This window comes from Phocoena phocoena, chromosome 6 (genome assembly GCF_963924675.1).
Source record: "Phocoena phocoena chromosome 6, mPhoPho1.1, whole genome shotgun sequence".
NCBI classification, from domain to species: domain Eukaryota; kingdom Metazoa; phylum Chordata; class Mammalia; order Artiodactyla; family Phocoenidae; genus Phocoena; species Phocoena phocoena.
Genome location: NC_089224.1, coordinates 79,560,229 through 79,583,839, shown reverse-complemented (window position 1 = coordinate 79,583,839; position 23,611 = coordinate 79,560,229). Strand labels below are relative to the sequence as shown.

Here is a 23,611-nt window from a genome sequence, read left to right as displayed (position 1 = left end):
ACTTTTAAGAATTCTTTTCTATTTTGGATACAAGTCATTTATCAGATGGGTGTTTAGCAAATATTTTCTCCCATTCTGTGGGTTGTCATTTCACTTTGTTGATGGTGTCCTTTGAAGCACAAGTTTTTAATTTTGGTGAAGTCCAATGTATCTATTTTTCCTCTTGTTGCTTGTGCTTTTCATGTCATATCTAAGTACTCATTGCCTAATCCATGGTCACATTTAATCCTGTATGTTTTTCCAAGAATTTTTATCATTTTAGCTTTTACATTTAGGTCTCTAAAGTTAATTTTTTATATGGTGTGAGGTAGGGGGTCCAACTTCATTTTTACATGTGCATATCCAGTTATCTGAGCACCATTTGCTGAAAATGCTGTTCTTCCCCCAACAAATTGTCCTGGCTTTTTCGTCAAAAATCAGTTGACCATTGTGATAGGCAGAAGAATGTCCCCTGACCAAAGACATTGCAACCTAATTCCTGGGATATATGAAAATGAGATATTAAAAGGAGAATTAAACTTGCAGACAAAATTAAACTTGGCAAAATCTGGTCTTATAATAGGAAATATAATAGATCTTATAATAGGAAATATAATAGGTCTTATAACAGGAAAACAATCCTGCATTATTTGGGTGGGTCCAATGTGATCATCTTTGTTTGAAGATGGAGGATGAAGACCATGAGCTGAGAAATGCAGGCAACCTCTAGAAATTGGAAAAGGAAAGAAGTGGATCCTACTCTACAAGAAAGGCTTTTAAATATATAATTCTGTAGGCCTGTATTACATAATAATTATAATCATAAAAATAAGCTTTTAAAATGCATGAAATCACTGTGGAAAGCTGAAAGTCTTTCAATTCTTATTCCCTTAGTAGACTGTATTCTCCTTACTCAGAGGAAGACACTTTGAACTTGCTACTTTTACTAAAAAGAATCACATAACACACTCAACTGTAGTAAATTACACTGTAATAAGGTCTGAATCAGTGAAGTTTTCCTATGTCTTAACCAGTTTGTGTAAGATTGCTGCTATAAAAGAGCAATCTAATAAGTATCATATATAATCATGCTTTCCTGTATGGTACAATTTCAGGAGAGAGGTATTACCTCTATTTCTAGTATAGGAAAGAACATGGACTTTGGAGCCTGTCATTCCTGGTTCAAATCCAATGCACTTAAAAGTTTTACAACCTGGAGAGAGTTATTACTTTGTCTTTCTGAGCCTCAGCATTCTCCCCTGTAAAAAGGATACCATCTCCCTTGCAGAGTTAGTGTAAAGATAAATGAGTTAATGTGTATAATATATGTTATGATGATTTGAAAACATAGATCTGAATCAGGGGTCAGCAAACTTTTTCTTTCAATACTTTATGATAGTAAGTACTTTCTGTTTTGCCAGTCATACATTGTCAAGACTACTCAACCCTGCCACTGAAGCACAAAAATAGACATTATGAGCTATTTGATATTGGCTGTGCTCCCATAAAACTTTACCAGAAAAGGCTGCAGGGTGGCCCACAAGCTATAGTTTGCTGACCCCTGATACAAATCATCCAGCACAGTATCTGGCACACAGTGGGCACTCAATACCTGACAGCTACTATGATCACTGCTTTATTTCTCCCTATCACAGCTAACAAACACAATCTTTTATTGCTCCTGTGATTCATTCACCATTCTATCATTCCCAACTTCCAAAATATTCAAAACTACCTACATTACTGTTGCAAAAGCTTCTGGGGTCACTCTACTCCCATCATCCAAACAACTGATTGTCTTCCACGATGTTACTGGACCTCAGATGCTAAAGCAGACAGGAGCTTCAGGACTATTGGTTCAGCTCAGTACTTAAATCCCTTCTATGACCTATCCCACAAATGGTCGTCCAACATGTCTAAACACCTCCAATGACAGGGAAACCACTCTATGTCTAGGTGTCCTTTCTCTTGTCATGTAGCTTGGAGTTTTTCTGAAAGCTCTTTATTGTGAGCTTAAGTTCAATATGGTTCAAGGACTTCCCTGGCGGTCCAGTGGTTAAGACTCCACACTTCCACTGCAGGGAGCATGGGTTCAATCCTTGGTCAGGGAACTAAGATCCCGCATGTCACACGGTGTGGTCAAAAAATTAAAAAAAAAAAAAAAAGTCCAATATGGTTCGAGTTGATAAGTATATACTGAGTCCCTACTATGTTCCAGACACTACTACATGCTGGGGACACAAAGATGAATAAGATATGACCTCTATCTCCAACTCTTCACTGGACTGTCTTTGCCTGCTATTCTCACCAAAACAAGACCCATACTCTCCCTTTGGGAGTCCTCCAGGTTCCAAACTCCCAATTCCTTCAACAATTCTTTACAAATTCCCTCATCATTCTTTCAGACTGCCTTCCTCTGGACATAAGATTCACATATGCCCTATAAAGAAGCCCAGGTGTGGCTGGACAATGGAGAATGGAGCCGACTTACAACTATGCAGATTTAGTTTAGTGTCAACAATCTAAACCATATTTGCCTCTTAAGAACTAACCCAGCCTCATTTAATTAACTCACATCCCTTTAATTTTCCAAATGTTTCTAAAGAATTGGAGCTAAGTGATAGATTTTTAGATGATACGGCAACCATTAACATTTTCCTTAAAGAAAAGCAAGATTTACCCTAAATAGCAGTCAGGGAACCTAGTTTTAGTTGATCCAGTCTATGGGTGGCAGAATTAATAACATCATTTCTAGACTGAATTGATCCCCCAAAAAGCTCTTTAATTTAAAAAAATTTTAAAGTAAATATACTAAAAACTCCAATTTAAGGATTGCAATTGTCAGACTGCATGTTTAAAAGTGAAAATAGGAAATAGTATCTCTTATATTAAGGTTAAGCAGTGTTTTATAAATATGTTTATGTGATGGATCCCAGAGTAAAATGTGCTTCTTCCTATGATTCACGGTCAAAAGTTTTTAAGAATCACTGTTCCAGACCATGCCATCTGCTGAAGGAATAGAAGAGTGATTTTCTCTTATATCTTATAAAAACAGATAAACTGGACTTTAGAAAATTTTAAACTTTTGTTCTTCAAAAGACACCATCAAGAAAGTAAAAAGACAACATACACAATGAGAAAATTACAAATAATGTATTTGATAAGGGACTTATATCTAGAACTATATAATTCTTACAACTCAACAATAAAAAGACAACCCAATTAAAAATGGGCAAAGGCTCAAAATAGATATTTCTCCAAAAAAGATGTACAAATGACCAACAGGCACACGAAAAGGTGTTCAACATCACTATTCATTAGGGAAGAGAAAATCAAAACCACAATGAGATATCACTTCATACCACTTCACAGGACTAAACTAAAAAAGACAGACAATAACAAAGGTTAGAGAGAATGTGGAAAAATTAGAACCCTCATACATTGCTGGTGGGATCATAAAATGGTAAGCAGTTTGTCAGTTTCTCAAAATGTTAGATGACTCAGAAATTCCACCCCTAGGTATACACACTAGAGAACTGAACACCTACATCCACACAAAAATTTGTATACAAATATCCATAGCAGCATTATTCATAATAGCCAAGAAGTAGAAACAACCCAAATATCCATAAACTGATAAATGGATAAATACAATGTGATATATCCATACAATGGAATATCATTCAGCAGTAAAACAGAATGAAGTACTAAAATATGCTACAACATGATCAATCTTGAAAATATTAAGCTGAAAGAAGCCGGACTCAAAAGGCCAAATATTATATGATTCCATTTATACGAAATGTCCAGAGCAGTCAATTCATAAAGGCAGAAAGTAGATTAGTGGTTGCTAGGGGCTGGTGTCGGGGGAGGAACTGGGAGTGACCACAGATGGGTATAGGGTTTCTCTTTCAGCTGGTGAAAATGTTCTAAAATTAGACTGTGGTGATGCTTGCACAAACGTGAATATACTAAAAACCACTGAATTGTACACTTTAAAGGGGTAATTTTATAGTATGTGAATTATATTTCAGTAAAGCTGTTATAAAAAAATTTAAACCCCTTGACAGTTCTCCTTTACCCAAACAGTTTCGTGGAGCCTTCAAGTTCCTTCAAGTTTTGCATCACTTGCTTCCAGCTAAATTTTCAACTCTCATCTCCTGCTATTTTCCCCTGCACCACCTTCTGCTTCCACCCTGAACATACAAAGCCATTTTATAATTCCATGCCTTTGCACATACCACTCGTGCTGCCAAGAATGTCACACTCTGTCTTCTCTTTCTCTTACATATCCTTCAAGACCAAACACTGTTTCCTTCAAGAAATCACCCCTTACTCCTCCAGACAAAGCTGATCATGCCCTCTCTGCTATAAATACTGGTTGATGTATCTGCCTTGCGAATAGACTCTGAACTCCTTGAGTTTACTAGACAGTATCATCTTCAGCCCTAGAACCCAACGCTTGTAAAAACTTAGTAAACGTTTACTGAATAAATGAATGACAAAACATTCCCTCACTACCGACTAGGAACAGTGCTATTTTTTCTCCAAATAGTTTAATTGGTAAAATCCATACAAATGTAACTTGAGCGCCGGCCTTTAGAGACCAATAAAGTGAAATAAAAATACAAATTTGAGGCCAAGGCTGAGACTTAACGGAAAATTACTATAAAGTAACATTTCATGGGGGTTCGTAGTCCAGATAGTTATCATTGTTGACCGAACATACATACTGAAGTCAATACTCTTTTATTCAACATATTAAATGTGTTGTTTAACTCTGGTAACCACAGCTGTGACTTAGTTAACGATCTCAATAAATCCTACTTAAATCAGAGACAGGAAAAAATTATGCAAATGAATTCTTATCTGTTTTCTACCCAAGGCATATTTGATAACAGATAAAACATACTCCAAATAGTCTCTACTTAATAGTCAAGAAGCCATTTGAGGTTTTATTTGGATCAAAATCAAATACAAAGAAGAGGAGAAGCCTGCTATATTCACAAACGGTTTTATTTCAGAAAGAAATTACACATTAAAAGGAGACATAGTTAAGAGCTTACATTCATGTATGGAAGTGAATCTAAGAAAGTCAACAGTTATTAATATACAAAGCACATGATTAAAAAAGACAGTAAGAGATAATGACAGAGAGGCTTGCCTTAGATTCATCCACGAAATAATATCTTTTGTTTAAAAACAAAAAGATATTGGTCTTTAAGATAGCTCTTTAGAAACGAGTTCGCAGTTCCAGAGGACTTTAAAAACCAAACCCATCACACCAGGCTCCATGTAGGCTGTATCACACCCATACTCATCAGGCAGGGTGGAAACCATTCATCAATTAAACCTTGCAGCTAGACAGGATGTCTTCCACTAATCTCTTGTAAACCCAGGCATCACCCTTAAGCCGCTGCCTCCTGATACCCACCACGTCGGGTTTTTGAAGCTGGCACACTTCTAGCTCAAACTGCATTGTCACTTTGCCAAAATCTGACTGTGTTTGACACTTCAGTGTATAGCTGTGAAAAACAAGATAAGAAGCCAGTTAGCAGGAGAACCATGAATATTCTGTATAATACAAGAGATTTCTATAAGCCTCTAGGAGGCCAGTGGGGAAAATGAACCATTATTTCGTATTAAGCAATATAGTCCTGCTTACAGTTTCCAGATGACCTAGATATGCTTTAGTGATGGAGTATGACTGGTGTTTTCCCAAAAGCTAACCAGGATCTCAAAAAAGAATACAGATGAAAAGGCTTTACCAGAACTCTCCCTTGCTCCAAAGAAAAGCCCTTTTTTCATAGCTATACATGCCATTCGTGCTCAAGAAATCTTCCGGCATCCTTTATGCAAGTCTTTCAATGGTGTAATCTGTGAACATTAGGCCATTTCCACAATGTTCACAACAAAGGAAAGCAGAGGGAAGATTAAGAATATTTTATTTTGTGCACTTCATCAGAAACTTTTGTCTTTCATGTAAATAAAGCTGAAGCCAGCAACCTGTTGGTAGGACACATGTTTCTGAGGTTTTTCTAACAGTAATAAGAGGTTATGATCATTACAACACTTTAGGGCAGAGTTATAAAAGAAAGTCCAATGAGACAGTACATTCCCATGGCTGAAACATATGGCATATATAATTAGAACTGCCACATGAACTACTCTGATAATGGAAAGGCCCTGTCTATATGAAGCCTTCCACACGTCTTAAGAAATAGGTATGGTTCCTGCAAAGTTGCATAAATTGAATTCATGTAAATCAACTTTTAATTTGTTTACATTATATTTTAGTTTTATTTAATTGTCTTACTGATCTTCAATAGATAGATACAAACAGTAAACAACAGGATCAATTCTAAATTTCAGTTCCCTAAATATTTAGGGGCACACGATTAGGCACTGTTCCACGTAAATGGGGAGAAATTACTTGCATCTGTTATGTATTACAAGGTGTATTAAAATATCATTCTTTTTCTTACTAACTTAGTTATGTCCTTTGGGGCTTGATCTATTAAAAATAAGCAGTTGCTATCAGAAATGCCATTAAGGTAAACCCTGTAGTTAAGGTTCCTGATGGGAAGATGAAGCATAGAGCAATTTAGTTATATCAAAGATAAAAAGTGAATTTTCCTCATTGGAAAAAGATAGTAATGGAATATAACCTAGATTAGGGACACCACACCACTGAAAAATTTAGATTTTGTTATTCTGCTTTGTCGCAAAGAAGGTAAAAACAAACAGAGAAGGTAAAAAGAAAAAAGAAGGATAAAGGCAGATCTTCGGGTGGATCAGGAAGTTCGAGGAACAGATTACTGGTGAATAGCCAGTTACCGATCTGATAGATCATATGCTGAAGGAAAAATAATCGAAAGTTTTCTAACACAGATTTGGCGAGAAGTTCTAACGCTGTGGATAAACCCCAAGCATGAAGAACAGGTCAGAGTTAGATGTGATATAGTGATACCTAAAGAAGAAAGCCAGGGTTCACATAAGAGCGCTTGCCAACATTTAGAGATAATGAAAAGTAAAATTACTTTTGCAAAAGATTGTTTCTTGAAATCTTACTCTATACTGACTGTTCCAATTAAATGTTTTCGTTAATCCATCAGTGGTTCTTCTTGTTAGTGCTTTAATAATGAAATTTTAAAGAGACATAACTAAGTGGAAATGTTTAGAAATATGAACATCTTAAGCAACCAGAAGAGGTCTGGCTGTCCAGACCATAAGATTGTGAACAAGGAGGCTTTGATGGCAGTTCACTCAACAGTGGGAAACAGCTAAGGTGAAATAATTTTCTAAAGTACTGAAAAACAGTTCTGTCACATAGAACATCATAAAGAGAAGGAGTCTATATATATCCTTGATTTGTTTGAGGTGTCTCATAAATTTAATTACAACTTATAAATATTATTGTAAAGCAGAACATCAAAGAAAAATAGAAATGCAAAAGAAACCGGAAGAAGTTCAGATTTTCCTATTTTGAAAAGTCTAACTTTGAAAGTGGTGATAATATGGGCACTTAAAAAACTTCTACAGCTGGGCTTCCCTGGTGGTGCAGTGGTTGAGTGTCCGCCTGCCAATGCAGGGGACACGGGTTCGTGCCAGTCCGGGAAGATCCCACATGCCGTGGAGCAGCTGGGCCCGTGAGCCATGGCCACTGAGCCTGTGCGTCCGAAGCCTGTGCTCCGCAACGGGAGAGGCCACAACAGTAAGAGGCCCACGTACCGCAAAAAAAAAAACAAACAAAAAAAAAACAACTTCTATAGCTCATATAAAACAAAAGAGAATAAATTATGAACACAGACACTAACATAAAAGCTTTTTGGAAAAATGAGGCAAGAGAAATATATTTTTTAATTATGTTAAACAATTTATAATTTTTTTTTTGCAGTATGCGGGCCTCTCACTGTTGTGGCCTCTCCCGTTGCGGAGCACAGGCTCCGGATGCGCGGGCTCAGCGGCCATGGCTCACGGGCCCAGCCGCACCGCGGCATGTGGGATCTTCCCGGACTGGGGCACGAACCCGTGTCCCCTGCATCGGCAGGCGGACTCTCAACCACTGCGCCACCAGGGAAGCCCACAATTTATAATTTTTTAATTATATTAAAAACATAGGTTGAGAGGGGAATCAACCTCTGTTTTCTCAAAGTTCAAAAGACGTCAAGTAATAGATCCAAGTGTGCTTCTTACCCCTTTTGTACAAAGTCAACGTGCTTCTTTGGAAGAATAGACATTATTTCATTCAAGAGTTGATCTGGATTCACTAATCTGGTTGTAGTCACGTTATAGTGAGGCTTAAAAAAGAAAAAGAAGGGGTTAAGAAGTAAATCTTTACATCAACACAAAGACCATCCTACCTCATTTAGAGATCCCAAACTCCTCAACATAGTACCATTTCAAGTGGAAATATTTCAAGAAAAACACTGAAAGAATTTACAACCAACTCTTGGTAAGTTGGATTGAGATGGCACTGGGAAAGCTTGGAGAAATCACATTTATTAGTAAGTGCATCCATATCACCCTTTTTATCTTTGCATCTTCCTCTCCTACCAATTTTTTAATAAGTAAATAAATATTAAATAATGTCTATCTCTTTGAGCTCTACCTATTTCCCCCTTCCTACACGGTGATAAAGACTCCTGAAATGTAAACTGTGAGAAAAAAAATGCCCTAGAAAATTCCACTTGTATATAGTTGCATGTGTTTCCTTAATTCTTTCTTGATCATTTAAGGAATTTTACAGAATCCTAGGAGGTGATTCTATGACAATTCTACGAAGGAATGAATATGACAAGTATCCCTTTAAAAAAGTAATGTCAAGTTATTTTTTTCTCATTCACTAACAGCATAATTCTCAGAAATAATTTTTTAATTAATTAATTAATTTTTGGATGAGTTGGGTCTTCGCTGCTGCGCACGGGCTTTCTCTAGTTGCAGCAAGCGGGGGCTACTCTTTGTTATGGTGTGCGGACTTCTCATTGTGGTGGCTTCTCTTTGTTGCAGAGCATGGACCCTAGGCATGTGGGCTTCACTAGTTGTGGCACGTGGGCTCATTAGTTGTGGCTCACAGGCTCTAGAGCGCAGGCTCAGTAGCTGTGGTGCACGGGCTTAGTTGCTCTGCGGCATGTGGGATCTTCCCGCACCAGGGCTTGAACCCGTGTCCCCTGCACTGGCAGGCAGATTCTTAACCATTGCCACCAGGGAAGTCCAGAAATAACTTCATTCTTAATTAGTATCTATCCATCCATTCATTCAACAACTATTTATTGACGGCTTACTAGGTGCCAGGCACTGTTTTATTTTTTAATTTTGATTTTTAAAATTATTATTATATTTTGGCCACACCATGCGGCTTACGGGGGATCTCAGTTCCCCCACCAGGGACTGAATCCGGGCCGGGCCACAGTGAAAGCCCGGAATCCTAACCACTAGACCACCAGGGAACTTCCCCAGGCACTGTTTTAATAGGTTCTGGAGACAGAAAAAAATCCCTACCTTTCTAGCAGTATCTTCACTGTCAAACAAAATTATACTTTCTATGTCTTTCAGATTTCAGTTCTTTTTATAAATAACAAAATGCTGAGGTTAGAAAAGACCCAACTATCTTACTTTTCACTTTAAGAACCTATGACCTAAAGAAGAGCTATAAGTTTCTTAAGACGGGGTTTTCCAAAATGTGATAAAAATAACAACTGGAGTTACACAATATAACTCTAAGTGGTACATGGATAAATACTTTTATTTTAATTTTATATATTTGTTCCAATCAGATTTAGCAAAATATGATTAGAAAAACTAATGACATATGGTTTCCTTTTAAATAAATACAAGTTTTTAAAGTTAGTCATCTTGGGGCTTCCCTGGTGGGGCAGTGGTTAAGAATCTGCCTGCCAATGCAGAGGACATGGGTTCGAGCCCTGGTCCGGGAAGATCCCACATGCTGCAGAGCAACTAAACACGCGCGCCACAACTACTGAGCCTGCACTCTACAGCCCGGGAGCCACAACTACTGAGCCCACGTGCCACAACTACTGAAGCCCGCGCACCTAGAGCCTGTGCTCCGCAACAAGAGAAGCCACCGCAATGAGAAGCCCGTGCACCGCAACAAAGAGTAGCCCCCGCTCACCGCAACTAGAGAAAGCCCGTGCGCAGCAACGAAGACCCAACACAACCAAAAATAAATAAATAGATAGATAGATAAATAAATAAATAGTCATCTTGATTGTGGTGGTGGTTTCACAGGTACATATATAATGCCAAAGTATATTAATTGTACATTTTTAATATATGCAGATTATTGTATGTCAATTATACCTCTATAAATCTGCTTTTAAAATGCATCATATAAAGAAAGTACCAAATAAATAACAGTGCAGATGATATGCTGATATGCCGACATGAATGTGACTGTCAAATGACTAGAGTTCAGGAACCTCAGCTTCAAGTTATAAAAGGAACAAGTGGCACAGCTATGACAGGCCCCTCTGTCTCTTGGCTTCCAATCCAGGACTTTTTCACCAAATTAGATTGGCTTTTTCAAGATAATAACAAACTGAACACTTTCAAATCACAATTCAAGTGATTCCTTTGTAAAATAAAGAAATAAGCCTATTTTATCTATTTAAATTTCAGATTTTTATAGATTGCTTCCTCAAAGAGGGCTTAACTACATATGATTCGCTATCTTAAAAAATTAAGGTGTTCTTTGTACCATCTTTTCTTCTTTTTGGCCGCACCGTGTAGCATGCGAGATCTTAGTTCCCTAACCAGGGATCAAACCCGTGCTCCCTGCAGTGGAAGTGCAGTCTTAACCACTGAACAGCCAAGGAAGCCCCTTTGTACCATCCTTTTAACTTTTCTGTAAGTTATAATTTTTTAATTTAAGAACGAGGTATGGGGGCTTCCCTGGTGGCGCAGTAGTTGAGAGTCCGCCTGCCGATGCAGGGGACATGGGTTCGTGCCCCGGTCCGGGAAGATCGCACATGCTGCGGAGTAGCTGGGCCCGTGAGCCATGGCTGCTGAGCCTGCGTGTCTGGAGCCTGTGCTCCTCAACGAGAAAGGCCACAACAGTGAGAGGCCCGCGTACCGCAAAACAAAAAAAGAACTAGGTGTGGACTTCTCTGGTGGCTCAGTGGTTAAGAATCCACCTGCCAATGCAGGGGACACAGGTTCAAGCCCTGGTCCGGGAAGATACTACATGCTGCAGAGCAACTAAGCCCGTGCACCAAAACTACTGAGCCTACGCTCTAGAGCCCGCGAGCCACAACTACTGAGCCCGCGTGCTACAACTACTGAAGCCCACGTGCCTAGAGCCTGTGCTCCGCAACAAAGAGAAGCCACCGCAATGAGAAGCCCGCGCACCACAATGAAGAGTAGACCCCGCTCTCCACAACTGGAGAAAAAGCCCGCAAGCAGCAACAAAGACCCAACACAGCCAAAAATAAATAAATGAAAAGAAAAGAACTAGGTGGAAAATGAGGATAATCTCCTAAAGTAAGTCCTTTAGTTCTGAAAAACTTAAAACATTAGAAAGGGTTAAAGATCCAAAGTTAGATAAATCTTCAGATCTTAGGTGTATGCTAATCACAACTGTGGTTCTGCTACATTGGGGTTAAAATGTTCAACAATGACAATAATAATGATACTTGACACTAGAACACCTTATATTTAGAAAGCATTTCATATGCAATATAACATCTCATACAGTCTCATTTATATATCCCAGCTCTGTGAAGCTGCCAGGATAGACATTGTCTCCAGTTTTTACAAATAAAAAAATTGAGATAGTCAGAGATAAAATGACTTATCCAAGCTACACTGTATGAAGCTGAGGCTACAACCCAGGCTTCTCATTCCCAATCTTGTGATTTTTCTCTTATATCCTGGAAGTACTGGGAAATATCTAGAAAGCCAACTAATATCACAGCAGTTCCTACTGAAAAATGCACTCAAGTTCCAAATAATTTACACTGGTGGACATTTTTAGAATATCATCTATTAGTATTTGATAACCACCGAGCTTCTCAATAATGTATATAATTGGACAAGTTTCCTTAATTTTCTTTAATATTTTCAGAGAAATGACACCATGATTTTCATAATCCCAACATCACGGTTTGAAATACCTCACAACTGTCTCCAACTAGAGTACTCTTAGAATAAAAAGATAAAATATGCCTAATAAATAGCCACATGCAACATAAAACTCCAGTACATTATTTAAGTTCAACAAGGCAACAAATACTAATGGAGAAGTCCTATCTTCTCTCACTTTAAGACAGGACATAAATGGGATCTCAGAACATTCTCCCCTGAAGCACCCTTCCACCCAGCAGCTCAGCATTTTTCTTCTCCCAAACCTGCCCAGATTTACTCAAAATGAGACTCTCAGTGCAAAATCTAAACACAGACCCAGTCCCCAAATCATGGGGAACACCACCACCTGCTCTTCCCTCCTTTGGGCCCCACACCTCTTGGAACATGTTTTTATTACAGCAATAAGCTCCATGGATCAGAGCAACATCCCTGCCTGTTTTCACTGCCACTCTGAGTTCCTCAAAGACATGAGCTGTGTCTTATTCTTCCCTTTACCTCTTACTTCCCTCAAACAAAAATGTCATTCATTAGATGTTTGAATGAATGCTCAGAGAGAATCCAAGAGAGTAAGAAATACTTTATATCTACTAATCACTTCTTTTTCTTTTCCTATCCCCACCAAATATACTGTCCACACCACTGACACATTAATCATGCTCTAAAAACATAATAGGTCTGTCAAGTAAGGTCTAAACGTCTTAGCCAGCCTATTTTCCTGACTTGTTGCTATTTTCCTCACACACACCACACTCAAAGTTCAAATTAACTTCCCAGGCATTCAGATATTTCTTGAGGGCCTACAAAGGTACCCATGTGTCAGGGACTCTCCTATGTACCAGAGATAGGACAACTGACCTCAAGCCCCCATCCTTAAGGCAGTTCCTTATATATGCCCCATGCTTCCCCACCTCCTCTTTTGCCTCTGTGATTAATCCCCCTACATGAACTTTAATATTTGAATTTTAGTTATTTGTTCCTCCAAAGGAGCAACTGTATCTAATTTACCTCTGCATTCTCAAAGACCACTGCATAGTAAAATGTATATTTTAGGTGCTCAAAAAATATGTATTAGCTAAATGGATGAATAAATAAATTAAAAATACTAATCAATTCATTCATTCAGTACTTTTCTTTAAAAAAAAAAAAAAGTAGTCCAGTTAGCAGTCAGCTTCCAAAATCCATATTAAAGAATTCCAGTCCACTTACCTTTAGTCTTCTTGGCCCATCTTTGGCCGAGCCCTTCCTTTTGCTCCTGGTAAGCACAGTGATAACCTTATCCAACCCCTTCTCAAGGCTCCCAAACACTTTGGTTCCTTTTCTTTTTGGAGTATCCTCTACATGTACTTGGTTAAGGTTGAGTTCCACTGAGCGACACCTTAAAAAAAAAAACAATGAACCCACGAGTAAGAGTTGGACTTCCTGCCTTTTGGGTCCCTCACAGAGGTGCATTTGTCCTGGCTGTTAGGTGCACCTCATTCAGGTATGCCTGGCCAAGCCATCTTACTCTTCCTCAGGGAGCACAAAAGCCATCTTCCACTGAAATGTAGCCATCACCTTTCCCCCAAGTCAACTGCCAAAACTATTTTTCCCCTACCTTTTTTTTAGTGTCAAATATATAGAAAAGTTGAACAAAAAGTATAATAACCATCAACATATCCTTCTAGAGTCAACAATTGTTAATATTTTGCCACATTTGCTTTCTCTACATATATATAATAAATACATTAAAAATATGTACATCAAAGTAATCCATCTGAAGATATCACAACCCTTGGGACTTCCCTGGTGATCCAGTGGGCAAGACTACGCGCTCCCAATGCAGGGGGCCTGGGTTCAATCCTTGGTCGGGGAACCAGATTCCACATGCATGTGGCAACTAAGAGTTCGCCTGCTGCAACTAAGAGTCTGCATGCCACAGCTAAGAGTCCACACACCGCAACTAAGAGTCCGCATGCTGCAACTAAGACCTGGCGCAGAATGAATGAATATTTAAAAAAAAAAGATATCACAACCTTTTACTCTGAAACACTTCAGCATACATCATCAGTGAATAAGGACATCTTCCTACATAACCACAATATCATCATGATATCAAGAAAATTAATAATAATGTCATAGCATCTAATATCTAGTTCACATTCTAATTCTCCCAATTATCCTCAAAATGGAGACTGCTCAAAAAAATAGCTATAAAAGATAATGAAAGGTCACTTATGCTGCAGACCTGTTTGTACAAGAGGAATGGGCTTTATCTGAAGCACCCTTTAGGATCTTTAATATTTTAGAGTGACTGCTGTTTGTTAGTGGATGTCTATACTCCACTGGCAGAAGTGTAGGGAAAGATGGGCCTCAGCACAGGAACTGTATTTTAAGTTAAGGTGCCAGTTGTACTGCTGATGAGTCTCACAATTCCACCCTGAGAAAGGCAGTGGCAACAGCCTCAGTAATGGCCACAGAGCACGTTCATACAGACAGTCCCTGACAGAATCTACATGATGGTTTACCTTAATTGGGTTTATCATATATGAAAAAAGGAAATCTGGTTACATATACTAAAGAAACTATACAAAACTGAACACTTACCGCCTCTCAGGGCTAATGACACCTGTTATTAACTTCTCTGTTCCTGCTGAATTTACCAGCATTTTAACTGGGGTCTCTTTCAGGCACTGGTTTCTAGCTATTAGAAAAACAACAAACACAAACCATATGTAGCTGACATGCTATAGTTTCAAATTTTCCATCAATAATGCATATATCACCTCATTCATTGGCTCAGAAATATTGTAATCACTTGCCCAGTGATGTTAAGGCTCTAATTCTTTAAAGAAATATTTCCAGATGATTTATAATAAAAACAAAATCATTTTGCTATACATGTGTGGCTCTTCTTTTTCTTCACTGTAAAACTGAGGCCATGCTTATGATTTTATCATAAATATCATATGAAAAATCTAAATAGATCACATAAATAATATTTCATGATTACTGATTCTCCTTTCTATAAATAAAAGTCAATCTGTATTTATGCCTTTAATGAATATATTACTGAGAGGTGTTAATTCAATTCATAGACCTTTCAACTCCTATCAGGCAAAGAGAATAGTCCCCTGTGAAAGCTGACAAAAGTTATTAAAGAGGTTGTAAGCTTTGGTTATTTTTATATTCCCTATTCCAAAATTTGGTGTTTTATTCTACTAGGGTATTTGTATCCCAGATAGTTTGTGACAAACCTGCATTAACAAATCTGGTTACTACTCATTAGTTAACTTTTTGTTCATGATCTAAAAGTACACCAATTAGAGATAATAATATTCACTTCATAATAAATATAAGATTCCAAGCTTTTAAAAACAGATCGGGGGTTTTGTTTTGACCATACAGCATTACTCTCTATGACCATACAGCATTACTCTCACTGGTTCCGTAAGGACAAGAAGATAAAATTAATCAACAATATCTATCAAAACAGTTTTAATCTTTGTATACTGAGAGTATACAAAAAATTTGAAGGTGATTAATATGCTTTCATTTCAACTAATGTAAATAACATATGCTTAAAAAGCAGCTTGGCTTCTCCTAGCAATCCCTGAGAGCATTGCTAGCCATTTCTGACCTGCTATATGTTTATTTAGCATGATAAGAAGAAGGAATTTCAAGATGTTTTACCACTGCTTAATCTACACAGTAAATACCTTTTGAGGGTGTACTGTAATGATTTGGTGTAGTGAGTATTTCTCTTTTATGCTGGTTCTTATTAACTGGAGTCTTTGGCTCAGGAAATGAAAAGCACTCGTCATTCTTTACAGCAGACTTAGGAGTATATACATTCTCTTTGTTCTTTAATTTATTGACAGATGCTGTGCCTAACACTGGAGTTAATGATTTAGATTCCAGACCATTTGACTCTGTCCAATGCTTGGCAAACTGGAAAATAAAAGTTACTGGATAAAGCACACTGAAGAAGAAAAGTCAATTTCTTTACAACATGCCTTAATCATTTGCAAATTACCTTGCACCATTTTTATTAAAATGAAACACTATCAAAAGGATATTATGGGCAATACCAGGAAATTTGAAAATGTATATTCAGTTCTCTTTAGTACATGTAGATCACTTTAGGCTGTTCTATTGATGGGTAATTTTCAACATGTTTCAGGCCGTATTTAATCAAACATACCCAGATTCTAGGCAATTGAGGATGGGCACATATAAATCCCTAAGAATTGCTTCCCATACCTAGACTGCCAGTTTGTCTCTAATATGTAACAAGAAATAAAAGTTTAGTCAATGGCTCAGAAAAACCATGTTAAAATACGGTAACAGGATAGAAAATATATTTTAATCCTTTTAAATTTATGGTCGAGCTTGCAAAAAAGATAGGAAAATCCTCAGAGGCCAAACTAAATATAGGAGCAGGAATTCAGAGATGTAATCAAGGCTGAAACTGTCCACTGCCCTAAGGGCAGCTACCTACTCTCTAGTATAATCTACAGTAGGAGTAGATTAGACCTACAGCACGGTGCTAAATTAGAGCCAAAGCTCCCATGTAAAGCCAGGAGGGGGTATAACTAAAATGAAAGGGTGAATTAAATATAAACCTGCCCTGCAAAGAGCTGGGCAAGAAAACGTGTCTGTCCTGGCCATGGCTCTGGAGGAGAAAAGAGAGTTTCCTTTAATAATTTTTAAGTAGCCACAGGACAGTCTTTACACAGGTTTGGAACCAAAATTCATACTATGTGCATGATCCCCAGAAATTTCAAGCCTACAATTTGCTTTAAAGTAGTCCCAGTCCTAAACTGGTTGTGTTCCAGGAGTGTGACGTGACAGAAGCAAACACAATTCCTAGCTGAAAGAAAAGCTTCAATCCAACACAACCCAAGACCTCAACCCTTAATCCAAGCTTCAAAGCATTTGCACAGAGTTCCAAGAAAAATAAGCCTATAAAAATAAAAATGCCAAAAGATACAAACACCATGAGCAAAAGTCAGCAGAAAAAAATAAACAAAAGGATCAGACCCATAAAGATGTCATATTGAAATTACCAAGTAGAGAATATAAATATGTTCATGTTTAAAATAATAAAAGAAATTGAAAACGTGAAAAGAGGAATGTTAAAGCAGTTTTGAAAAAGAATAAAAATCTCTAGAAATAAAAAACATAATGATAAAAATGAAAAATTCAATAGACAGGTCAAATAACAGATTAAATAGAAATGAGAAGAAGAATGTGAATGTGAAATAAATCTGAAATGATCTAGAATGCAGTCCAGAGAGAAAGATATGGGATATATGAAAGACAGTTTAAAATAAATGGAAAATGAAATTTAATGGTCTAACATATGCCTATTCTGAGTTCCAGAGATAGATAATAAAGACGATGAAAAAGCAGCAATTATTCAAGGAATTTTCCAAAATTGATTAAAGATACAAATCCTCAAATACAGGAAACACAATGAATCATAAACGAGATAAATAAAAAGAAATCCATATCTGTATTTACTAGGCTGTACTACTCTAGTGGACACTACCCACAGAGACAGTAACCCTAACAATGAGACTGCAGAACACCAAAATCAAAGAGAAAATCCCAAAAAGAGTCAGGGAGAAGACTAACTAGAAAGGAACCTGACTGACAGAGATTTCTCAATGGTAACAACAGAAGCAAGAAGACAGTGGAATAATATCTTCAAACTACAGAGTGTAAAATAACTGATAAACTAGAAATCAATACAGAAGGAAACTACATTCTAAAAATGAAAGTGAAATAAAGACAATTTTAGCCAATTTAGAAAGAGTGTTTGTCATCAACTGTGACTTCCACTAAAGGAATTTTTAAAGGATATACTCCAGGAAGAAGAAACATAATTTTAGAATGAACATTTGAGAGATAAGAAGGGTAAGTAGGGCTTCCCTGGTGGTGCAGTGCTTGAGAGTCTGCCTGCTGATGCACAGGACATGGGTCCGTGCCCCGGTATGGGAAGATCCCACATGCCACGGAGCGGCTGGGCCCGTGAGCCATGGCCGCTGAACCTGCACGTCCGGAGCCTGTGCCCCACAATTGGAGAGGCTACAACAGTGAAAGGCCCATGTACAGCAAAAAAAAAAAAAAAAAAAAAAAAAAAGAAGGGTAAGTGAACAAAAGAAAATGTGAGTCAATCAAATAAATACTGATAGTATACATTCTAAAAATAATATGTAATTTATGAAGTTAAAAATGTATAGAGCTAAAAACGAATTGTACCACAGTTATGCAAGATGTAACTACTGAGGCTTCCCTGGTGGCTCAGTGGTTAAGAATCCACCTGCCAATGCAGGGCACACGGGTTCGAGCCCTGGTCCAGGAAGATCCCACATGCCGTGGAGCAACTAAGCCCATGCGCCACAACTACTGAGCCTGTACTCTAGAACCCATGAGCCACAACTACTGAGCCTGCGTGCCACAACTACTGAAGCCCATGCGCCTAGAGCCTGTGCTCTGCAACAAGAGAAGCCACCGCAATGAGAAGCCCGCACACTGCAACAAAGAGTAGCCCCCGCTCACCTCAATTAGAGAAAGCCCATGCGCAGCAACGAAGACCCAACACAGCCAAAAAATAAATAAATAAAATATATATTTTTTTCAAACAAAAAAAGATGTAACTAGTGGAGAAAAATGAGTGAAAGGTCCAAGAGACCTCCGTTGACTACTTTTGTAACTTTCTGTGAATACACAGATTTCAAAACGAAAAGCTAAAAAAAATAGATAGCTAAAATACTTATATATTGATAGTATTTAGTAATCTAAGAGAGGGTGATCAGAGATTAGTGTTCTAAGGATTTCATATGTTTAGAAGAAAAGTAAAGATACAGATTAACTTTTTATTTGGTTAAGTTAAATAGCATGTTAAAAGATTAGAGTAAATATTAAAATAAAATAGAAACCAATGGAATGAAGGGAAAAATTGACATAAGAAACAAGAAATATAGGAAAAAAATACAGAAAAAGTGGGACAAATAGAAAGCACAAAATAAGACGGCAGATACATGATAAGAACATTAGTAACCAAAATAAATGTAAATTTGGTAAGCTCTCACTTGAAAGACAAAGATTTTCAGTTTGCATACCAAATCTAGCTATATGCTGTTTTTTAAGAGATATACCTAGGGGGAGTGGAGGAGGGATGGATTGGGAGTTTGGGATTAGCAGATGTAAACTATTATATATAGAATGGATAAACAACAAGGTCCTACTGTATAGCACAGGGAACTATATTCAATATCCTGCGATAAACCATAATGGAAAAGAATCTGAAAAAGAATGTGTGTATGTATAACTGAATCACTTTGCTGTACAGCAGAAATTAACACAACATTTTAAATCAACTATACTTCAAAAAAGTCATTTAAAATCTTTTAAAAAAAAAGATACCTAAAATATAAGGGCATGAAAGGTTGAAAATAAAAAGATAAAAAAATATAAACCAAGCAAATAACAACCAAAAAATCAATATAGCTATCTTAATATCAGAGAAACAAATAGACTTCAAGGAGAAACATATAACTAGTAATAAAGAGGATCACTATAAATGATAAAAGGTTCAATTCCCCAGAATAAAAATTCTAAACTTGTATGCTAATTATAAACCTTCGTACATATATATATGAAGCAAAAATAGAACTACAAGAAGAAAATGACAAACTACCATCCCATTAGAAGATTTTTAACATATCCCACTCTCAAGCAGATAAATTTATGGGTCAAGCAGACAAAATATTAGTATGGATGTAGAAGATTTAACAACAGAATTTAATAAGATTGGTCTAATAGAAAAATAAAGGCAGAAAATAACAAAATGGAAACTAAAATATAATAGAATCAGTAAGGCCAGAAGTTGGTTCTTTGAAAAGACTAATAAAATTGACAAAATTCTGGTAAGACTGATCCAAAATATGAAAGAGCTGCAATAAACAAATACACTTCAGCAATGAAAAGGGGGACATAAACACAGATACTACAGACATTAACAAGATCATAATATCCTCCTGTTGATTTTATGCCAAAACATTTTGAAACATGTATGAAATGGACACTAGAAAAACAAAATTCACCAAACTGATGAAAAGAAATTGAAATACTGTGTAGTCCTATGAATACAAAAGAAATTGAATCAGTAGTTGACTAGCTTCTCACAGAAACATTCCAGGCCCAGATAGTTACATAATAAGTTCTATCATACATTCAAGGAAAATATAATTAATAGCTCTTAAAAACCATTCCAGAGAATAAAAAAGAAAGAATATGTCCCAAGTCATTTTCAAAGACTAGTTATAATCTTAATGTCAACCAGATACGATTAATATAAGATGGGATGGGCAATCTTAATGCCAATCAGATATGATTAATATAAGATGGGATGGGATGCAAGAACAGAAGAAAGGCTTTCACTCTTTATTCAGCTGTTCCATATTGTTTGAATTTTTTACAAGATGAATTATCTATGTATTAATTATGTATCAATAATAATAACGTTTTCAAAAGAAAAAAAAAATCATATAAGAAAGAAGATAATAGGCCAATCTTATTTAAGAACATAGAAGCAAAAAACCTAAAGAAAATGTTAGTAAACTAAACCCAGCAATGTATAAAAAAAGATAGTAATACATCATGATAAACTGGGCTTATCTAAAGAATACAAGATTGGTTTAACATCAAATCTATTAATATAACATATACTACATTAACAAATGGAAAGAACAAAACCAGATGATTATCTCAATAGATGAATTCTCTCTAACATTTTTTCTGCAACAGAGATTCATAATTTTTAAACAAATCTTAGCAAACCAGGACTAGATGAAAAAAAGGTCTTAATCTGAAAAATATGGGGTGAGGGGGCACAGAGGGGAAAGAGGGAAAAGAAGGATAAGGGAAAGGAGAACAGGGAGGGGGAAGGGGAAAGAGGAGGTAAAAAGAGAGAACAAACATCATATTGAATGATAAAATATTAGAAGCATCATTCTACAATTGGGAAGAACAGAAGAATGCTTACTATACTGCTAGGACTACTAAGTGCAGTAATAAAAAAATATTAAAGGCATGAGAACTGGAAAGGAAGTAACAAAACTGTCATCCATAGATGATATAATTTTCTACAACACTCAAAAGAATATACAAACTGTAAGAATTTAAAAGAGTTTAGGAAAGTTGTTGAATATAACATCAATACACAAAAATCAGTTTCATATCTTTACACCAGTATCAGACAGTTTAAAAATGTGATTTAAAAAAACCTACCAAATGGGCTTCCCTGGTGGCGCAGTGGTTGAGAGTCCGCCTGCCAATGCAGGGGACACGGGGTCATGCCCCGGTCCGGGATGATCCCACATGTGGGAAGGTCCCACATGCCGCAGAGCGGCTGGGCCCGTGAGCCATGGCCACTGAGCCTGCGCGTCTGGAGCCTGTGCTCCGCAACAGGAGAGGCCACAACAGTGAGAGGCCCGCATAGCGCAAAAAAAAACAAAAAAACAAAAAAAAAAACAACCTACCATTCCCAATAGCAATAAAAAACAAAAGTACTCAGGTATAAATCTAGTAAAAGATATGTAAGATCATTTTAGAGAAAGTTATAAAATTTTATTGAAAGTAATTAACTAAAACCTAATAGGTATACTGTGTTTACAGATAGGGGGATTTGAGGATATAGACTTCAATTTTTCCCAAGTTGAAGTGTATGTAAAATTTATCAAAATGATTCTAAAATGTATATGGAAATGCAAAGGAGCAAGAATAGACATTCTTAAAGAAGAAGATGGGAGCAAATTGGCCAACCAGATAAAAGAAATATTATAAAACTAAAGAAATAAGATATATGGTATTTGTACAACTAAACCAATAAAACAAACTATTTCTCAGAAGCAGACACACTTATATAACAACTTGATATGTGATAGAAGTGCCATTGTAGATCAGTGCTGAAAGACTGGACTTGTCAATGGTGCTGGCACAACTGATTATAAGAGGGAAAAATTGATTCCCTACCTCATACCATACAAGAGAATTAATTCTCCACAGACTAAAGACTTAATGTGAAAGGAAAAGCTTTAAAACCTTTAGAAGCAATATATGCAAATGCATTTATGACTTCTGTAGAATGATTTCTTTTAAAATACACAAAAATTATAAACCATAAAGGAAAATACTGACAACTTATAACATTAAAATTAATGACTTCTGCCATCAAAGTAAAAAGACAAGTGACAAACTCAGACAATATACCTGCAACACACAACCAACAAAGGATTAGAATTAAAATTAAATTAAGAACTTCCTCAATACCACCAAGAAAAAAGAAACAATCCAACAGAAAAATAGGCAAAGGACACAAAAAAAGCCATTTCATAAAACAGGAAAAACCATTGGCTGATTAATATACAAAGAGATACATATATAACCAGAAAAGTACAAATTAAACCCACAGTGAGATATCACTTTACACTCACCAGATTAGAAGATATTAAATAACAAAAAATATCACGTATTGATAAGTTTGTGGAGCAACAGGGACATGTAAATTATACCTCATTTTTTAAAGAGATGGGGAGGGAAGGGAAGGAAAAAAGAGCAGTGAAGTGCTCCAAAATGGAATCTTGGCTTTCTTCAACTTGGAAATAATTGGCTTCCCTTTCATTTATATTCCAACAATCTCCCATTAATATTTTCAATGGCTTAGGAATTCATTAAATTTGCAAGCACATACTAGATCTTATGTTAGAACCTAGATATTTTTTATAATTGAGGTAACATATTCTACTTTAAACAGTAATAAAAATAACCAACCTGTGGTGCTTGTGGGGTAGCCACACCTGTTGATGAAATGTCTTCACACCATTCATAGTCTATTAATCCAGCCAAATAATTTTCATCACTGGTGATCACATCTTCTAGACTCAGATTCTTTGACTATTCAAAAATAGAAGAACTCAGAAACAACACCACCATGATTCAATTTTAAAAGAGTATATTGCAGGCACAGGGCAAGGTCCTCGAAGCAGAAACAAATGAGACAGTAGACTGAAGGAGATCACCACCCAAAACAGGAAGTCAAAAATATTTAATTCAAATTATTAAAGGGGCTTCCCTGGTGGCGCAGTGGTTGAGAGTCCACCTGCTGATGCACAGAACGCGGGTTCGGGCCCCGGTCTGGGAAGATCCCACATGCCGCGGAGCGGCTGGGCCCATGAGCCTTGGCCGCTGAGCCTGCGTGTCCGGAGCCTGTGCTCCGCAACGGGAGAGGCCACAATAGTGAGAGGCCCGCGTACCGCAAAAAAAAAAAAATGATTAGATAAGAGAATCTCTGACTCTCAAACAAGATGCCTCGGAACATTCTTATGTTATATGGCAATCTACTTAGCATATAATTATCAGATAATCACTATAACACCAGACAAATAACTGTTTTGCAAATCTATAAATAAGCAGCTCTCTGACAAAGTAGAAGATGGAAGGGACTCTGAAATACAGGTTTCTTGGTTGCAAGAACATACTGAGT

General features: G+C 36.9%; 1 protein-coding gene across 7 annotated transcripts in view; it reads right to left on the bottom strand.

Annotated features, from left to right (window-relative positions):
- Positions 1–4,977: 4,977 nt before the first annotated feature.
- Positions 4,978–23,611, bottom strand: part of MELK (maternal embryonic leucine zipper kinase) — a 77,264-nt gene continuing 58,630 nt past the window's right edge. For 5 of the 7 annotated variants that reach the window (XM_065878395.1, XM_065878396.1, XM_065878393.1 and 2 more), the window contains 6 exons: positions 22,900–23,022; positions 15,777–16,008; positions 14,665–14,761; positions 13,288–13,456; positions 8,176–8,279; positions 5,327–5,504 (listed from right to left, as the gene is read on the bottom strand). In XM_065878395.1, the coding sequence (XP_065734467.1) occupies positions 5,327–5,504; positions 8,176–8,279; positions 13,288–13,456; positions 14,665–14,761; positions 15,777–16,008; positions 22,900–23,022 (903 nt within the window). Of the gene's footprint in view, positions 5,505–8,175; positions 8,280–13,287; positions 13,457–14,664; positions 14,762–15,776; positions 16,009–22,899; positions 23,023–23,611 lie in introns of all 7 variants that reach the window. The other 2 variants (XM_065878391.1, XM_065878394.1) reach the window with 2 other exon arrangements.